This window comes from Netta rufina (assembly GCF_964035555.1).
Source record: "Netta rufina genome assembly, chromosome: 19".
In the NCBI taxonomy this organism is placed as follows: Eukaryota; Metazoa; Chordata; class Aves; order Anseriformes; family Anatidae; genus Netta; species Netta rufina.
In genome coordinates, this window is record NC_140143.1 from 2,835,249 (window position 1) to 2,854,485 (window position 19,237).

The 19,237-nt window shown below is 46.8% G+C and overlaps 1 protein-coding gene across 1 annotated transcript in view; it reads right to left on the bottom strand.

Moving 5' to 3' along the window:
• GNA13 (G protein subunit alpha 13) overlaps positions 1–13,753 on the bottom strand; it is a 29,175-nt gene extending 15,422 nt beyond the window's left edge. Inside the window, exons 1-2 of the mRNA XM_084298671.1 lie at positions 13,423–13,753; positions 11,520–11,746 (exon numbers count right to left, since the gene is read on the bottom strand). Of these exons, the coding sequence (XP_084154797.1) occupies positions 11,520–11,746; positions 13,423–13,705 (510 nt within the window). The 5' untranslated portion in view covers positions 13,706–13,753. The remainder of the gene's footprint in view (positions 1–11,519; positions 11,747–13,422) is intronic.
• Between the last annotated feature and the right edge of the window lie 5,484 nt (positions 13,754–19,237).

Below are 19,237 nucleotides of genomic sequence, written 5' to 3' on the forward strand. Positions count from 1 at the left end.
AAAAGGATGAAACTTCTACACTTTCATGGCAGTTATTTATTCAAGGAACTGAATTTTAAATAAACAGGTATTTTCCCTATTTTACATTAACATTTCAGTAACTCCCCCAGCATCTCCTGTGGCTGGGGGGAAACCAGTTGTTTCCCAGTTGCCATTCCTCTGCTCTGACGCTTGATGCACCACTCTCTGTTTAGGGAACAATTTTCTTAGCAGAGTTTCAGAATGTACAGTAAGCTTACACAGTAAGACAGCCTTGCTATAACGGTGCTAAGATACTGAGAGAAACACATCAGCATAAGCAGCAGTACATTTACTTACCAAACTGCAGGCCTCGATCAAAATATTTGAAAATGTGCTAACAGAAAACATTTCCTGAAGAGAAATGTTTCCTTTTTTTAAGTGTTAATTATGGACCAAGTTATGTTAAAACCAGCACAAACTGGCACTCCTTCCCAAAGCAGCCCCCATTTATGCCCACAAAAGCAGGATTGCAGCCTTGTGGTACAACCAGATCCAACAACTGATCTCCATTGAACTCACCCCCCCCAAGAAGGGAGGGCAAACTGCTTGAAAACTGCACTGCTGCCAGTGGAAGCATTAATGAAACAGCAGCCTCAGAAGGGCTAATGCACAGATACCTTATGTCAAGATCAGACATTTTAGGGTCTCCTAGCTTCTTTCTCTCCAGTTCAACCAGCAGAACAGCCAGCTCAGTTCTGATCTGTCCATTTTCAAGATAAAACTTAAGCGTATTGGGATTAGTCTCAGCATTCTTTTTTTTTACTGACCTGGAGAGTTTCAGATAGAGACTACATTTGCTTTTATAGGGGCAACAAAACAATTCTTTTCTCCACCAATGCACGTCACAAATGCGTCACTGCTCATCCTACCTCTGCTGAGAGCACTATCCTATTTCCTCTTTTCAGCACTTCCTATGTGCAGCTCAAGTTGTGTTTGCCTTTTTTCAGAGCAATCAGCAATGCATCACGCAGCGTAGAAGTGAAACCTCTCTTGCATTCAGTCACGTGGCTGAGTGTCTGTCCTCAAAAAAAGAAAGGTTTAAGCCTTGATTCAAGAAGTAGTGATTTGAGAAACCGTTTGGTAGTAGAGCAGAGTTTGGATTCACAGCAGCTGGATGCAATTTGGTGGAGGGGGCTCTGTGTGAAGCTCCAAAAGAACCAAACAAGGGAGGAGTCTCACGTAGTTATTTCACGACTGACATTTTTATCTTGTGTAATGGCACTAACAGCGAAAGGTGAAAAAGTTTAAGAAGGGTTTTTAACCCAACAATATCCCTTTAATCTATTATCCCCTATTTACCGGGCAATCCAATTAAAGCACAATTCTCCAAACGTGGTTAACGAACGGAGGGAGACGGAGCACGTCCACCTGGGCGCCTGCACTGCAGCCACCCCGCAGCACCTGCGCGCTGCTGGGCACCCAGGCACGCGGAGCTGCTCCTGCTGCCAAACCCCAACAGCTGCGTGTGGAGCAGGGGAGGCAACCAAACCACGTGCGCCTGAGTCAACAGCAAGCTGCTCGAAGAAGGCCCTGGCAAAACTGTTTTTCTTGCACCAAATCTGGTGTCGCACTGCCCTGCAAAGCGCTTCAATGCCTTACAAAATGCCAACCTGGCGCTGCTCCCAGCAGTTTTGAATTGTGTTACGATGAGGCAGAAAATCCAGTTTCATTTTTCTTAGCTAGGTACCCGTCCTCGCTCCTGGAGGGATTTAATTGCCAGCTTCCTAATAAAGCTCCCTTACAAGTACGAACACTCACTACAGCTTCTAGGCGAGAGCAGAAACAACTTTGCACTAAAACCTACTGAACTGCAGTCGCTTCCACGTACAGCACTCAGCTGTGACATTTCCAGTTAACTCTGAAAGATTGCTCAAAAAGCAGAGCAGGCCATATTCCACTAGCAGCTGAAAATACTAAAAAACAGAGTAGCTTTAGGTTGTACCAAGCGATGTGCTGTTTGTACAGCCCAGCAGCAAACCCCAGCCACACACAGCATTTATACCGGCAGCCCATAGAGCCTCAGGACCAGCTCAGGAGCATTCTGAACGTGAAGCAAACAGAAGGCTGCTGCAGCCTCCTCCAGAGATCAGAGCCAGGTGAACAAACGCAATAAATGGCAGCTGGGACACGGCATCTGCAAACCCAGACCATGCAATAAAGATGCTTACGTTTGCCAGAACCTGAAGAGAAACCAATCCATGAACACGAATTAGGACACGCTATCCACCCGATCAGGTGCACTTGCTTCCTTCAAAGACCTTTTTACTCCCTCCCTATTTACAGATCCAAACTCCTCTTCTAGAAAATTTCCTTTAGGAAAGACACCGATACTTTGTGAAAGATTTTCAAAATTTCATTGATGAAACAACTCTCCCAGGTCACAACACCCCCACACAGGCCTAGCAGAAGCCATCCGAAAAGAGGCACTGACCGAGACGAAACAGCCACCTCCCAATTACTATTTACACTCCAGGAAGCATCTATATAAACTCGATGTTTTGCACACAACACAGACTGGAACCAGACTGTAAACATTTGCTCCTCTTTCAGTGCAGTGACCCACTGGCTCCATGACTTCATGTGTTTGCAACTCCAAGTGCATTTCATCTAACGCTGAAGCAGGAGTGAGTCTGCAGATCTGCCATCCATCATGGAGAGAGAGCTCCGCTCGCTTCCAAGTTGGACAGGACTGGTGAAGGCTCCAAAAAACACGAGAAATATTTGGCATGCGGAAACACATCAGCACTAAAACTGGTCATGTTGAACTTTAAGATGCTTGAAAAGCATCTGATTGCATATTCTGTAAACTAAATCATAATGTTTTAAAAGCAGAACCCTAAACTAGACGCTGATGCAGGCACTGAAGTATCCCTAGGATTCAGTTTTACAACACACATTTGGTTTCTATTTCAGCCTCATGAGAAATCCAGGCGACCAAATGCTTTCTATTTCCTTCCTCTGCCTCAATTAGCAGAATCCATTTCAATTAAGTTTTGGTACTTCTGTTTGCAAACAGCGCTCCACCAGCAGAATTAAGCATCTATAACATACAAACATCCCAGCTCTTGTTACAAGCTATCTGATAAGATTCAGCGATAAATTTACTATATCTTGTGAAAGACCTACAAGTACCATTACGTGAACATTAATTTCTTTAAGAAGTAGCAAAGTTGCATCCAAAGCACTCAAAATAATAAAGCCAGGTCCTGAAGACTCCCTAAACAGGAGCAATATCCAAGAGGCTGCGAACATTTTGCAGAATTTAGGATTTCGTACTAGCAATTAACCTACTAAAGGCCCTGTGCAACTGTTGCACAGGGTTTTGAGGCAGGCCTCTGGCTGGCAGAAGGCAGCAGCACGCTGCTCCTTCCTTCCCTGCAGCTTCTGCATCCTCTCCGTTCGGTCACCAGTGGGTGATCAAACACCACCACGCGTCTCTAGGCAGCCTGCTGAGACTGCAGGCGGTTTTTTAGAATCATTTCTCTGGCATCATTAAACGTGGGAGAAAGACACAGAAACTCACACGATTGTGCCTTCCCATACCTCTCACCAAAAAGAGGATTTGTGGCCTTGGTTATAAGTCAAGGAGTAGGTGCACAACACTCTAGCTACTTTAACTGAAGAGACTCTAAAGTACCAGGCAGAAATTTAAGGCACGAATGCCTGACAGAGAAGCATGCAGCACGGTACAGTGAATTAAGTGCTGCAGAAGGCAGCTCACTGCCTGTTATGGTCCACATTTTTACTTCTCTGAAATTGTTAAATTTGTCAGGCTAAAAGCATTGTGATGGCAAAAAAAAAAAAAAAAAAAAAATCAGGTTGTTTCCTGCATTTAAAATTCCATAACCTTTCAGTCATATTACCCGATGCTCGTTGTTGATAAGAACATATTAGAACTTATTTAGGACCTTCTTTAGCTGCTGACAGTCTTCAACTTCTTTATTCACCATTTAAATTTGTTCCACAGAGCAACTTTGGTTGTAGAGAACAAGGCCAAGCTCTTGCTCACCAGGATTATTCCATTTAGACTGAGCACATTTAATGTTTGAGGTTCTCGGGTTAACTAATGTCGTGTTTTATGACCAATTTCTTCATCCTTAACATATTATAAACAAAAGCTTCATATTCCAGAGCAGAACAAGATACCACTTGGTACTCTGTCAAGATTACAGCTCAGCATTCTGACAGGCCCTGCACCATCTGAACTTCTCAGACAATTTGTGGTAAATTTGGATACTTCAAAACCAAAGTGTGAGCAGACACGAGGCTGGTATGGAGAATCAGAGTGACATGGAACAGATTTTACTTCTTACACCAGTAACGTTGTTCTATTGCTTTTCTTTCGCAGTCAGGTCAGCTGTACTTTACGTTTTCTCACATTTTCTTAAGCAACTTCCTCAGCTACCACCAGCTAAAGTTTCCTACCATTTTGCTGCTTCTGCATAGGAGCTGTGGCACAAACAGCACGCATTTCGATAGCACTCATCACAAACTGAAGTTCAGGTCAACGCAGACAGCCCAGTCACCCGAATGCAACCCAAGTATCACGTGCTCAGCGAGAGGAGACTTACCAGCCTCCAAGGCTGAAATCTCATTACAGTAAACTCAAATTAGGGAACAGCAGCACAAATCAACGCTGCCCCTGGCACTGCACCTTAATCCTAGAGGATCCCATTTTGCATATGAAAAAGATCGCTCTATTCTTTGCCTCAGGTGCAAAATTAATTTCACCTGTATAGATGGAACGTCACAGCTGCTCTCATCCCACATGTTTTGCCAGCATGCAGATTTGCTGACAGCTATGGATACTGGGACTTTGTAGTGTAGATCGGGGTTATGTTTAGTAATTCATCTCTACGTGGCCAGAGAACAAGTCCTAGCCATTGCTATACTGAAGTTTTGTGAAACGGTGCAATATGCAGTGCTACAGGTACTAACATGTCGTGTACTGCAGGTTAGTTAATACGGAAATCGGCTCTGAACCAGCGTTTGTACCGAGGTCTCACATTAGCCTTTGGGCAGCAGGAGCAGCTGAAGCTCATCTAGCACATTTGCACCAATTTAAAAGAAGTTGCTGAGAACTGGTTTACCCATTCAAGTCATGAAAGGCTGAGAAAGTCTCTTCCTGTGAACTCTTTAGAGGTTGCTGACACGTACAGCATGTTCAGAACAGCACTTTCATTTTACCTTTACTGTTGCTTTTAATCAAGGCTCATTTATAGAAATCCAGAGCTTTGCAGAAAGAACAACGTCACCTTCTAGTCTTCTGCAACAAAATCTTTAGAAAACTAAGGCACACGATCAATATTGCCTTGGCTGTTCAAGCCTGAATTTGCATAACAACCCGGCACTGTGCTCTCAAACTATTGTGGAAGGCAGTATTTTAAAAGCAGTTGTTGCCCATAAGCAGGTATCTGGATCGAGTTTAAATTGAGAAAAGTAGCACAGTAGCCCCCAGAAAGTTGCTAGCATTGTTGGTTGGAAGTTGACTCAACGTGCTTCTGTCTCATGTGTGTATATCGGGATAATATGTTAATACCAAGAGGGCCCTCACTGAAAAAAAAATACAGTTTTAAGTACAGATATCACTCTGGATTAAGAATAATTTTTATGTTGTTTGTATATATACGTACACAGTTGGAGTAGCTGCACATTCTGCACCAAAGGCCTTGGCAGCGTGCAGCGTAACAACCACAGTCACCACTTTGCAAGTGGAGACAAAGGCCATATCAAAATAACTCTTAAACGTGAAAAAACCCCTACCGTGGGCACCAGCAAATCTACTTCCTATGCGTTCAGGAAAGAAAACTGATGGAGATGTTCATCAGTAAAATGAGACCAGCCTGCAGCACAAATCAGCTGGAACTACAAGACCACTCCAGGTGCTTCAGAGCCTTGCTGCTGCAAACTTCGCAGGCAGGGAAGGGAGAACGGCACGAAGGGAAGCCGGCAGCCCCAGCAGCAGCCGTTCAAGGCACAGCAACTCAGAGGTTCAGACAGAAATCCTAATCCCAATTTGGAAGATGAAGAAAATTAGCATTTGTGTGAAATTAAAAGTTAAAGCTCATTTGAAGGTAATTGAGCTCAATTAAAATCTTACGGCCAATCCCCATTACCCAGAGCACTAGTACACATGTTCCTGGCCAAAAAGCAAGAATAAGGAAGCTCAAGCCTCCTTATTGTTTGACTCAAGCGTTAATCGCTATAAAGAGCCTTATTAATACAAATCAGCATGATCTTGTCACCAGGGCAAGAAAAACAGCAAAACAGCAAAGACTCCGAGCCTCTCCCGAGAATCTGAATGACTCATTTTTAAGTAGAAATTTGTAAAACGTTTTTCTTTCCACAGTTATAGCAACAATCTTTGGTAAATCCGTTTCATGTGTAAGGAAAGACCAAAGGACAGCAAGCAGCTCTAACTCTTCCAGAGGTTTTAACGAGCAAAGCTCACCGTACACGTGCCATCCTGTGATGGGACGTTTGGCAGGCCAGGGCAAAAGGGGAAAATAATTCATATTTCAACACCGACAAAGCAGCAAGCAGGTTTGTGGTGTGTTTTTTTCCCCCACCACTAAGATTTAAGTACCATTCAGTGTAATCACTATGCTTTATTTAAATACGGTAACTCTCAATTATATGATTAAGTCAATGCATGTGTTTACAGAAACACCGGGGAGTGGATCTCATGCCTGCAATGAAGACTCTTACATCAGTCTAGGAAACTTTCTGACAGTTTATGCACTCAAGCACATCCAAAATAGAAAAGCCACCTATGCACTTCAGGAGATCTGGGAAACTGAAGGGAGAAAAGCAAACAAAAGACATCTCTGCCCCCAGCTTGGGGGTCTGGGGAGGCTACAGAGGATGAATACTGGGAGGAATATTTACACATGCCAGAGGGCACAAGCTGCTGAAAAACTTTGGAAGTTCCGTGTCACAAGCACGATGTAGAAGACACCGACAAAGTGCAGATAACACATGCTGCCTTTTTCCAAGTTCTACACCAGTGACTTCAGAGCTGCTGAGGCACTGACCTCACAACGGTTTCCTAAGACGTGTGTCCACACTTGAGAAAGAGGAAGACGCCAACTCGGGGCAGCCTAGTCAGCTGTCAAACCACCGGCCTTCTCAGCACCACTATGCTATAACCAGGCACAAACCTGTGGCCCACAGACCTGAAAGAATGGCAAATATTGCTAATGCTTTGCAGTGGCTATTTGAGGGCGGACTCTTTCCATAAATGAAAATTCACAGAAATTTGATGATCTCTTACATACAACAGCCCCATCGATACTCAGAGACAGAAGGCAGAGAAGCCCCAAAAGAATAAGACGAAACACTATCTTCCAGTAAAACAAACAACGCTCTGAAAATGCTACAGAGAAGCTGCAGCAAAACTAGCAGAACTTCAAGCTGAACACGCCTTTTCCTGTCTTCTATAATCTGATCAAGCACTAGCAGACATGTCACAAAAGTAAACAGGACCCAGAAGTAAACGCACATCCAGTCGTCCTTGCTGTACCCGTGGCTGCACTTCTATGCAAATGCTGTCAGAACAGAGTGTCATCGCTGCCTCCTGGCACTGAAGGGTCACAGGATTTACAAAAATTGGTGTGATCTGCAAGTAGGGCATGTACAGTACGCATCTGAAGATTGCATCCCTCTTTTCCAGTCTCAGAGAAGCAGAAGACTCATGGAAAAATCCTTCAAATTAAATCCTTTCAAAATCCTTCTTTGTTAGTGACTCTAGCAGCAAACCTCAGGACCTGCAGGTTCATGGCGAACTGAGGTGAGAGGCAGCACACAGGGGCCCTGTCCTCGGTGTTACAGACACACAGCGCCAGAGCAAGGCGCTTCCTCAGCTGCCAGCACCTCAAAGCAAATCTCGATGAGAGCAGCAAACCTTTGCAGCCACAGAAGTCTGAGTACCTCCTGAGTATAAACATAACAGCCACGAAAAAGCTCTAGGTAGGTCCTGAGACAGCCTTTACAGTTTAAAAAGAAACAAAAAACAACACACCTCTGTTTTCTTCCTCATCCATACGAATAAATATGCTGCTTCCCACCTCCTCCAAACAAAGTGACACAAATTTCACTCCAGCATTCACCAGCTTTCTGACCAACTGGAATAGTGACTGGGTTTTGTGCTGAAATTAACCACTGGTCTGCATGCTGCAGAATTAAGCTAATGGGTATGGTTATACAAGTCCCTTCAGGAGATTTTTTTTTTTTAAATTGGAAATCAATTTGCAATGGGAAATCCAAAATGTTAATTGGATGACAAAGCATTAGGGTGATACAGACCAACTCCATCAATAATCCACGTTTGCTACCCGACGCAAGGCCATAGGAGAAAATTTCAGGAGATGAAGAGCAAGCTTGAGGATGCCCAAAATCCCAAGCTTAACTGCAGAACCTAAGCTACAGATCCAAAATAACCTGCAGGTACCCATGTTGGTACCTGAATGGCTTTGGGTTGTAACAAAGTTTGAGGGATTGTTATACTGACCAACTGAGCAGTACTGAAGTTGTGTATGTTGCACTATAAACTGCCATTAGCTCTTTCCAGTTTTAAAGCATCACACGGGGCGAACTGATGAGTTTTCAAACAGTGCTGTGCCTGGCCAGCAGGCCCCTATGTCACCAAGGGAACCAGATGATATTCTATTCGCATGACCACTGAAGTTACCAAAATGAGGAAGAACTGGGCATGGAAATGCTGATTTCTAATTCCATTAAAATCTAACCGCGTTCTGTTTTTCCCCCTCACACTGCTATAAAAAGCCTACGTTGTTTCTTCAGGCTCCCAGAGTCATGTCTGGCACTATGAATGGAAGACGGACTAAAATGAAACAGAAGCAAGAACAGCTCCATGATCTCTCACAAACACCTTCAAATTTTAGCTTATAAATGCAGAAACTTTAATCCTGGCCTCTCTTTTTCTGTACTACCTATCTCTTCCAAGTGCAAATGGCTCCTAGAGCAGCACTGTTGCTTCCTTTTCTCCTGGATTTCCATGTAAATTTGTTTCACTCCTTATCCATCACCACTGTTCTTCATTTGCACACCTCTACCTTTGCCCCAAACTGTCTTATTCCCATCGTAAACAGCATTTTCTCAGCATTCCTGCCTGTGCCCTCATAATAGGAACCATGTTTTCAGCACAGTGTCAAACTCAGTCCAGTGGAAAAAAGCTCAGCTCCCTCAGTCTGGAGTAGATGCAGGCAAATAATTGTCTTCTACCATGCTCGGTCCTAGCACTGGACTTTTTTTTTTTTTTTTTTAAACAACACTCTTCCCTCTCCCCTAAACATATAATTATACTATTGCTGATCCCTCTCCTTTCATTTTTTGCTGCATGCAGTTGAACTGGACGTAGAACAGTATTTGTCTTTTACTCCCCATATTCCAATACCAGCCATTTTCAGTCTTTTAAGCCTTATTTCAAGAGTCAGTTCTCAATACAACTGATCTGTGTGTCTTCCAGTTTCCTCCACCCTACCTCCTGACTCGGGGAACACCCATAACTCCCTCCTCCACCATTGGTGTCTTCCCTCCACACCACGACATGTACCTGAACTCTGAACACGTTTCTATAAAAGTCTGCCAGCAGCTATGACAAAACCATGCACTGCTTTCAGGAGTTTGTCCTTCCGTTCTGCACGTGGAGCTCTCTCATAACTCATGTTTAAGCTTACTGGGGCAAAACTGAGACTTGACGCTCAGGCATCACTTTATCACGCTGCTTGTACTCAATACAATGACATCATTCAGCTTTTTTTTTTGTTTGTTTTTTGTCTTTTTTCCTCATGCTTCTAACTTGGCAGAAATACATTGGGCTGAGATTTTGAAAGGATTTAGGAAATACAGCAATGTAAGTATAAACAAAGCAGTTACCTATCTGCAAAATCTAGTATTAGGACAATACTCAACTATGCGTAACACTTCAAGAAGTACTTTAAATTCTGTCCTAAACCAAGACATATATATATAGTAGATAATACTATACAGATTTAGGGGCTACCAAAAACATAGCAATCTTTTTCTTTCCCCTCAGTAGATTCAGAAGAAAACCTCTTCAGCTCCTACTCAAAGTGAAACTCTGCACATGGTTCAGTTATGGAAAGAACCTACTTGTCAGAAACTCGAGATGACAGCAGCAGCAGCGAAGGAAAAGGGAGCTATTTAACCTGAAGTCACCAAGCGTGCCTAGTAAAGACGAAACGATTTTACTTAACGGATTTTAAAACGGCTCACTCCAGCACAGCAGTTACGTCACTAGAAGTCACATCTGCACCAGAAGAGGATCTTGAACGCAGCAGAGCGGTCGGTTACCCCTTTCTGATCACTCCAAATGCAAAATGCAAGCGTCAGATCTCCCTAGGAACCTATTTACCCAGCGCAGTACCAGGCCGGGCAGGCGATAGGCTACTCGAGCACCTGCCATTCAGCAGGCTCTGGAAGACACTCCAGGATTAGGGCAATACATATTTATAAAGAGTATTTACACAACCTCTTTAAGACAGCCTACAATTACACAATCGTTCATAATAGCTCAACGGGAGGCATCATCAGCTATTGTTCAGATTCACGCTAACACAAAGGTTATTTTTAAGACATAAAAACACAAAGCCACTTAGGTTTAAGAGACCTACAGGAACAGATTTAATCTATTTTAAGGTTCTCAACCTGCAACCCCACCCCTAAGAAACCCTATGCCATTGGCATTTCACTACAGAGGCCTACAAAACAAACAGCAAATTAACTTAAGTCTTCATTTCCTTTTACACCATTAGCATGGAAATCGAGGGACTTTAGCTGTCACGAACAGTTAAAGCTCCAACTCGAGAATCAGGACATTCCCTTTTCCTTCCCAACCCTACTGTTGAATTGTATACTCCATCTTCAGCCGAGAACTTCCATATAACAAAGATCTCATTACACGAGAATTAGCATAGACATTCTAAATTAAACAGGAAGTATAGAGGGAATGTTTGCTAGATTGCTCAAATTGGAATAGAGAAGGGAGTGGTTTTTGAATTCTTCTCATTAACCCATGCATACCTTTTCCTAAAAATCACATTACTATCAAGTCTTCCTTTATGGTGAACTAAGATTTTTAATTTTTGAAGTTAACGCACCAGTTAACACGAGGTAAAAAATAATCATATGTAAGGTAAAATAATCATACATAAAAAACACTAGACAGGTCCTAGCCCTGTGGCAGAACATAAAAAGCACTCTACAGCTGAGCTTTCTCACATATTAAATGAGGACAATTATGTCAGGAGCTCTACATTAATCTTGGTTTTGGAAAACAAGATTGGGGAAGGAGCTAAGCATCCGTCTGCAACACCAGTGTACCAGTCTGCCACCCAAAACGCTCAAAACCCGTAAGGAGGCCGCCCAGGAATCAATTTTTCCCGTTTCACTGAAAAGCGAAATAGGAACAAGACACGGCACACACCCCGCTGAAAACTCCAAAAAGCAAATCTTACCAGCTGGAATTCTCTGCGCCTGTCGTACGCGTGCTGGATGCCGCTGTCTGCCCAGAGAGCTCTTATGGCCGGGAGGTACTGTAAAAAAACTGCCGTCTCCACCATCCCTTGCACCACCGTGACCGACCGGGTATCAAAAGCCATCATCGTATCTCCATTGCTCTGGTTAGCGGGATCTCCCCATGGGATATGAAGTTTCTCTCTGGCATCTACGAGGACTCTCACACCTTTAACAACATGAAAGAGCAGCGCAATTAGGATTTCTCAGCATCTAAAGTTTCACTGGCCTACAAGTCTGTGAGGATTCAAACAATACCCTCACTCTGTACAATCGAGGCTCAGTAAGACTATGCACCCAGCAGAAAATAAGAAAGGGTCTGAAAAACTGATTTTAAGTACTACATTTCCAGGTAATATCAAAACTCAGAGAATTGCTACCAGAAAAGCACGGCCTTAATAAACGGTGTAACATTCAAAGTACAAGTTTAACTCCTGCAGAAGTACAGTAATTACTAAATCCCCAACCTATGCGACTATGTAAATAACTTTTACAGATATTCCTACTTTTCTCTAATCTCCAAAACCATTTTACTGCCATTATATTTACCTGGCAGAAAAACAAGACACAGGAAACATGTTTAAAAGCGCATTTCAGAATACGTTAAAGCATCTGAGGGCTTTTTTTTTTTTTTTTTTTTTTAAGGTTGCCTAGTCCTTGTATTCTTATTAACTTTGTATATAGTTATAACTCATTGTAGAGAGTTGTCACTGCCTTTAATATTTTCACAGATACGTAGACTACACTTACTAAAGTCACAGCACTTTCTGAACTCAGTGTTTTACCACTTAAGAGCAGAATGAATTGTTTTACATAAAGACTTTCCCACAGTTATTGTAGGTGTTTTTTAAAGTAAATGCTCTGTAGGAGAAACTGATTATTTTAAACTCGCCTTACACAGGTCTTCGAATAAAAAAAAGACCACTGTGCTGATACTGATAAATCAAATGAACTAAATTCTACTATTAGATTTACTAGTGGCAAAGAAATAATAACCCAGGAAGAATAAGCAACTGTAAAGGTGTGGGGGAAGGTATAAGTAAGGCGCACTGACAGACTGCTGTAAGATGACATGCCCCTTCAACACCATGGTACTTTTTCAATTCCACTCTGACTGTTGTATCTGTCAAAAGCAATGATTTCAGCAAAAGACGACCTGCAGTTCCTACGGGTATACTCGTGCGCAGTAAGAATTACTTTATTAATAGACTGTAACCTCATCAACCTTCCTGTTTGTGATTTTCACTACCTTGCTATTTTTGATTTTTTTCAGACCCGATTTGTAAAGCAACTCCCTGAGAACCGGTGGGATTTAGGAGCCCTGTTGAGGAGCGGGGCTGATACCTGTACTGTGCTGCCTCAGGAAACTTGGTTCAGACTTTGTCCCAACGTCACCCAGCTCCAACTCCAACCTGACCAGCAAAGGCAGTGATTTGGGAAGCAGAGAGAGCAAGCGTGGCAGATGCAGGAGGGTGACAGCAGCGAAACCTGGAGCCACGCACCCCGGAGGTGGCTGCCGGGCGAGGCCCCAGCCGGGGGCAGCCCTTTTACCCCCAAAACGAGGGGCTCAAACCCTTTCCCCCTCCACCCCAGGCCCCATCCCCTCCCCACACCCTACCAGGGGGGTCTTTTTTCCGTCATGAGGGCTCACCCCTCGCTCTGGGGGTCACCAAGCCCGGCCGGGACGAGCCCTATGAGGGGCCAGGACCGGAGTCTCCTCACTGTGGGGCCGGGGCAGCCACGGGGCGGCCCTAAAACCGGCCCCAGCACCCCACAGCCGCCCCCAGCCCCTCAGGGCGGCGACCCAAGTCTACCACAGAACGGAGACGATCCCCAAACACGCACCTTTGATCACATTGCTGTAGATAGTGGCCCGAAACTCCTCCCGAGCCGCCCGATCCCAATCCTGCCCGTGGATGATCCTCATCTGCTTGAGGAAGGTGGACTTGCCGCTTTCCCCGGCGCCCAGCAGCAGGATCTTCACCAGGCGCTTGACGTAGGTCTTCTCGCGGTTCAGGCACTTGTCGATCTCCTTCGACTTGCGCTGCTGCTCGGCCTCGCCGCTGGTCAGCAGGCAGCCGGGGAAGCAGCCCGACAGGACGGAGCGGGACGGCAGGAAGTCCGCCATCTTAGCGCGCTCTGCCAGCCAGGGGAGCGGCCGCCCGGCCCGGCCCGGCCCGCACCAGCCCGCCCTGCGCAGCGCGCATGCGCCCCCCGCCCCGCCTCGCGTCAGCGCCGCCACCGCCCCGCCCGCGCGCCGCCCGGGCCTGACAGGAAATGGCGGGAAGCGCGGCGCCATGGTGGATGTGAGGCGCTTCACCACCCCCCCCCCTCCCCAACACACACACCTCGGGGTGCTCAGCTCTTGGTGAAGCGTTCTCGGCGAGGAAATAAAATGGTTTTATACTAAAATATCTTTGCGGCTCGAGTGGTTTTGTGGAGGTGGGCTCAACGTTTCGGTGTGCGCTGCTTGGTTCTGCTGAGGAGAGCGTTGCCGTGCTGCTGGGTGATGGCAACACGCTGGTTATAAATGAAGCCTCAATCTGAATTTTGTAATGTTTGTACTTATAAAGTATACAGTCCCAAATCTCCCCCTTCTGTATTAATATTAACCCTTTTCTCAACGCAAATTATCACTCCATACATAACACGCTGAACAAACACTGCTGGCCTCCCAGCAGGGCTTAGCCCTTTGAATGTATTTAACAGTGAACTAAAAGTCGATGCCCCTTCACGTGATGGATAAAGCAAGTAATATACTAAGCACAAACAAGGATTGAAAATCCAACTCCTCATGTGATCCATCCCTCGGCACAATTGTTTTGCTAATCACGTATACAACATGAAAAAATTTCCCTACAAACGCTGACACATAAACCAGTGTAGTGTGAGGTGACACGACACTGCCAATGCAGGACTGCGCTGACAAGATGTGGTCCACGGGATAACTGGCAACCTTAAATGTTTTTTTCATCTCTCCTTACATCTCAAATGTGATGCCTGCTGATCTTTTCGCTCGGCGTGTTTCTGCTTTTTCTAACGATAATCCTAAATTAGAAAATAGGAAGAAAGGACAGAGGAAACTGAGTTGAATTTAACTCAAGGAAATATCACTGTGCCTCTACTGGAAGGGTCTCCTTCCATATGGCTTTGCAAAAACAAAACAAAACAACATTTCTTATAGGAGGGCAGGATGTGGTATAAAATTCATTTAGTCACCTAATAAGCACATCCTGGTGGTTTTAGTACAGACATGGAAGACAGTAATTTGTGAGCTCTTGTCCAAGGTTTAAAAACAGTGATTACCTCCTTTCTGAGAAGCAAATTAACACCTACCAGTGAAGTATAACAACAAAAAAATGCAGAAGGCAGTAGATGCAGTTTAGGAAAAATAAAAGTTGTGAAGCGGAAGAGGTAGCTGACAGCCAGGCCTGTGCAGGGATGCCATAATGAGTCCTTCTCTTCCAGGCTGTCAGCAAAATGCACCTAAAACCTGGGCGGCGACAATAACAGGGGAATGAATGAAGAGTAATAGCTATTTCTTGGTGTCTTTCAACAGCAAAACCACCTTCCTAACCCAAGATATCCTTCAACAGAGGTCAGATCTGCTTCAGGATAGCCAGGTGTCTCCTAGGTCTACCTGTGATTCTTTCAAGGCTGCTTCGGTCCTTCATCAGCTCTCCCTGGCAGTCTCAGTTTTGCCCTTTTCCTTCCTCTTTTCCCTCTTTTCGCATCACTCTGCCCACCCATTTGCCTTCCCAGTGACTTGCTGGAGCCTCTCCCTCCAGCCGCAGTGCTCCAGGCAGCTGCTTCCTGCTGGCCGTCCCTGGGCAGCTCCCTGTCACTGCTGCTGGCTCCCAAATTTGTCACCTCCTTCTCTGATACTTGCATTCTACATTTCCAGCTGTCCACATCTCCTAAGGGCTTGGCCATCCGTGGCTTGTCCTCAGTGCTGCCATCGCTCCTCTCCCTTTTACGTTCCCAGCAGTGGCCAAGCCCTTCAAAGTCTCCTAGGTGCACTGTTCCCAATCTCCTGGCAAACCAACATGGCCCTCAGGGTACTGCAGAGAGGGAAGGGCTATTCCTGCTCTGAGGATGACAGATTTCCATGGAGAGGAGACTGTATGTTAGCCAGCTCAGCAGGGGAAGCCAAATAGCTCCGTCCTGCATCAGGTGTGAGCGAGCCCAGCTGCATCCTCTCTCCCAAGCAGCCAAGTTTCATCTCCAAGGCAGGGTGCACAAGGTTTTTCTGTTTTCTTTTTCTTTTTTTTTTTTTTTTTTCCTTCCTCTTTGACACTTCTTAACTTAGCATTCCTGTCCCTGGAAAGTCCAGGAGTGATGGGAAATGAATCTTTGCTGCCCGTTCCTGCTCACGGCTCTTCCCATGCGGCAGCTGAGGAAGCCTCTCACTTGGAGTGCCTGTGCCCTGCCACACAGGACAATGGGCTGGGGAGATACTGCTTCAACCATTGCCTTATCGGGAGACCTGAGATTAAGCCATGCCTCTCTCTCTGCCAAGTTTGCACTCTTTTTTTTTGATAAACTGCTTTGAAATCTTCCTGGAAGGAACTGCGTACCGAAATTCAGCCTGAGCTTGACACACTTGCAGGGCCATTCTCACTGATTCATTTACGTTACTCTTTCCTTCCCCTCACCGCTGGCCCCTGTTTCCTTAGATAGAAAGGTAGTTACTCACCACATGCCTTTTGTGTTGCATGATGAACTTCTGATGTGTGAAGAAGGGGCAACCACGTAGGAAATGTGATCTTTAAACCAGGGGGGATTCCACCTGCAGCGCTTTCCACAAGAGAAAGCGACAAGAATTGTTGCTTCATCTGGTGAGAGTGAAAGTTACCGACAGGGACTTCACGAAGAGGACCAGAAGACACAGTTTAATTCTGAGCAGACCTTTCCCTGTGCGGAACAGGTCAGGAATAACACAGGGAACCAGAAATTAGTGGGAAGGCAGGGAGCCTGCAAGGCTTGTGCCAGCCCTGTGTCTGCTGCTCTGCCCTGCTGTCCAAGCCCATTGCTTTCCTGACTCACAAGTTCACACAAATAACTGCAGGACTGTATCAGGGACAGTAAAAGTCTCTTTGCTCTCCACCAGTGAGGGTTTTGTCATTAAAGCCCAGGGCTGTCTGCCCTTTACAAGCTTGTCTAATCAGCTTTAGATGCCTCGTGCTTCACGTGGCAAATCTGCCGTGGTGCATTAGGAGCTGGGGTAATTCACCTGGGCAGCAGGTGAAGCGCGGCTCATCTCTGATCTTCTCTGTTTGCTGGTTTGTGTCATTTCCAGGTGTTATCATCGCTGAATTTATATCGGGCGTTTTTGTAACAAAGACACGAGGTCGCTTTGTAACAGGCAGAGACGTGCTCATGAGTTTTATTTGAGCTTGTCAGGGAAGAATAGAAATTGAAAAAAATCCAAACCTGGGCTACGAGGAGGGTGTCAGGGTGGGACAGCAGGGTCTAACATCACCAGGAGCTTCGGGGCTCGGCAAGGTTAGAGCTCCCACCTCAGCTGGAGCTCCTTCCAGCTATTTCTCCTGGATCTCCTGCAAGGAAGTTTTGGGTTTTTTTTTTTTTTGAATTCGTGGGTAGCACCAGTTTTCAAAAGTGTTTCTCCTAAATAAGACACCTAGATACCTCAATGGCACAAGTAAAGGCAGTATTTTGGGGTGAAATGACTGCTTGTGCTCCTCTGCATGGGGTGCATGCAGTTGGTGGTAATTGATCCTTTATTTAGGCCGGTGTTTGCGTCTCACCTGGGGGTGCGTCTGGGTCCTGCAGGGGGGCAGCACCAAGAGCAGTTCAGAAAAAAAAAAGCATCTGTAGTTTATAAAGAGTTTTTCCAGTTGGCTTACAAAACCAAGAAATTGAACTACATCTTTTTGAGTGCCATTTGCCCTGGTATGATGTCCAGGAGTTACAGACATCCTATTCTCCTGCCAATATCTGTCTCACTTTTGTTCGCTACCACCTTCAAAATGCCTGCACGCTTTCACTGTTTTTTCCCTTTCTTCGTTTGACTCCCTTTGTAATTCCCTCTCTCCTGTTTGCCCACAGAACAGGCAGTGCCACCAGAGCTTCTGTCATCTTGGCAGTTTCGGAGGGCCTGAGGATCTGAGGATTTTGAGAAACCCAACAGCAACTCAGCACTTGAATTAGGAGGCACTGCAAGCGCGTGCAGAGCTCTCCTCCTGCTCCTTCTGGCAGGCAGCTGATGCCTTGGAGCATGAGGTAGGCTAACTTTGATACGAGCGTGTGGAATGCCAGAGGTTACTCATCAGCAGCAAGTTAGCAAGCAGCACAGACCGCAGCACGGTGGAAAAGCCTCTGGAAAGTAAGGAGTGTCTGCGAGCCAGCGGCTGCTGTGACTCACGCGGGGATTTCACATGGGAATGGATCCAAGCAGACACAGGAGAGGAGCCTTCCAAAGCGCTGGCTTGTTCAGACGCTGTGAAAGAGCAGAGATGGAGATAAAACTTCCACGAGGGCAGCAGAGCAACACCTGTGCCTTCAGGGTGTCGGTACGAAGGGAGGAAGCTCTGTTTGAGCCAGCGTGCTTTCCTGAAGCACATGAGCACAGCGTGGCACGTCGGAGCTGTCACAAAGTGTGGTGGAAATGGATCTGCAGTGGGTGGCTGCACGCACGCAGCACCTATAGGTGTGCAAGGACAAAAGGCACCGTGCCCACCCGGCGGGCAGGAGGCGCAGGGGATGCCCACCCTGAGCCCCGGCACCATCAGCTGCGGTGTGTGGGGTGTCCCAGCCCCCTGTGCTCCCCAGCAGCAGGAGGAAATTCCGCCCTTCACCCGAGCGACCCCACAAACCCCGCTCACAGTTTCCAGCGCTGCCATCAGGTCCTGATCCCCCACCCAGCGGTGTGAGTCGTCTGCCTTGCGAGGAAGTGCCCCGTAACCCTGCGGGCTTCCTCCGGGCACCGTTACTCACCCTTTCCCTGCATGACAAATCCACCCAAGCCCCAAAACCACGCGGGCAGGGCCGGTGACAGCCGCTGCCATTCAGGGCGCGAGCGCCTGAGCCCCTGCCTGTGGCCACAGCACCCTGCGCACCCTGCGTTACCCCCGCCAGGAGCGTTTTGGGGAGGGTTTCTCCCTGATTCTGTGATGGGAGCGCTGCGAGGGGGATCTGCAGGGAGCCTGCTGGGGACAAATCCCTGCCTGCCCCCCATGCCTGGCCCCCAGAGCCCCCCAGGAGCATCCCCCAGAGCCCCCCAGAGGAAGCCCCCAGACCCCAGAGCCCCCCAGGAGCATCCCACAGACCCCAGAGCCCCCCAGGAGCATCCCCCAAAGCCCCCCAGGGGCAGCCCCCAAACCCCAGAGCCCCCCCAGGGGCAGCCCCAGACCCCAGAGCCCCCCAGGAGCATCCCCCAAAGCCCCCCAGGGGCAGCCCCCAGCGCCCAGCACCCAGACCCCAGAGCAGAATCCGACCCTGCCCAGGCCACGCCCACCCGCGCCCAGACCACGCCCACACCCTTTCAGACCACGCCCACCCCGTTGAGGCCACGCCCCCTCCCTCTCCCCACTAGCGCCCCGAGGCGGCAGCCGCACCGCCCCTCGCCTCTATGCAAATGAATCCAGGGCGCGGCGGGCGCTGATTGGCTACGACGCGCGGCGGAGGCTCCGCCCCCGGA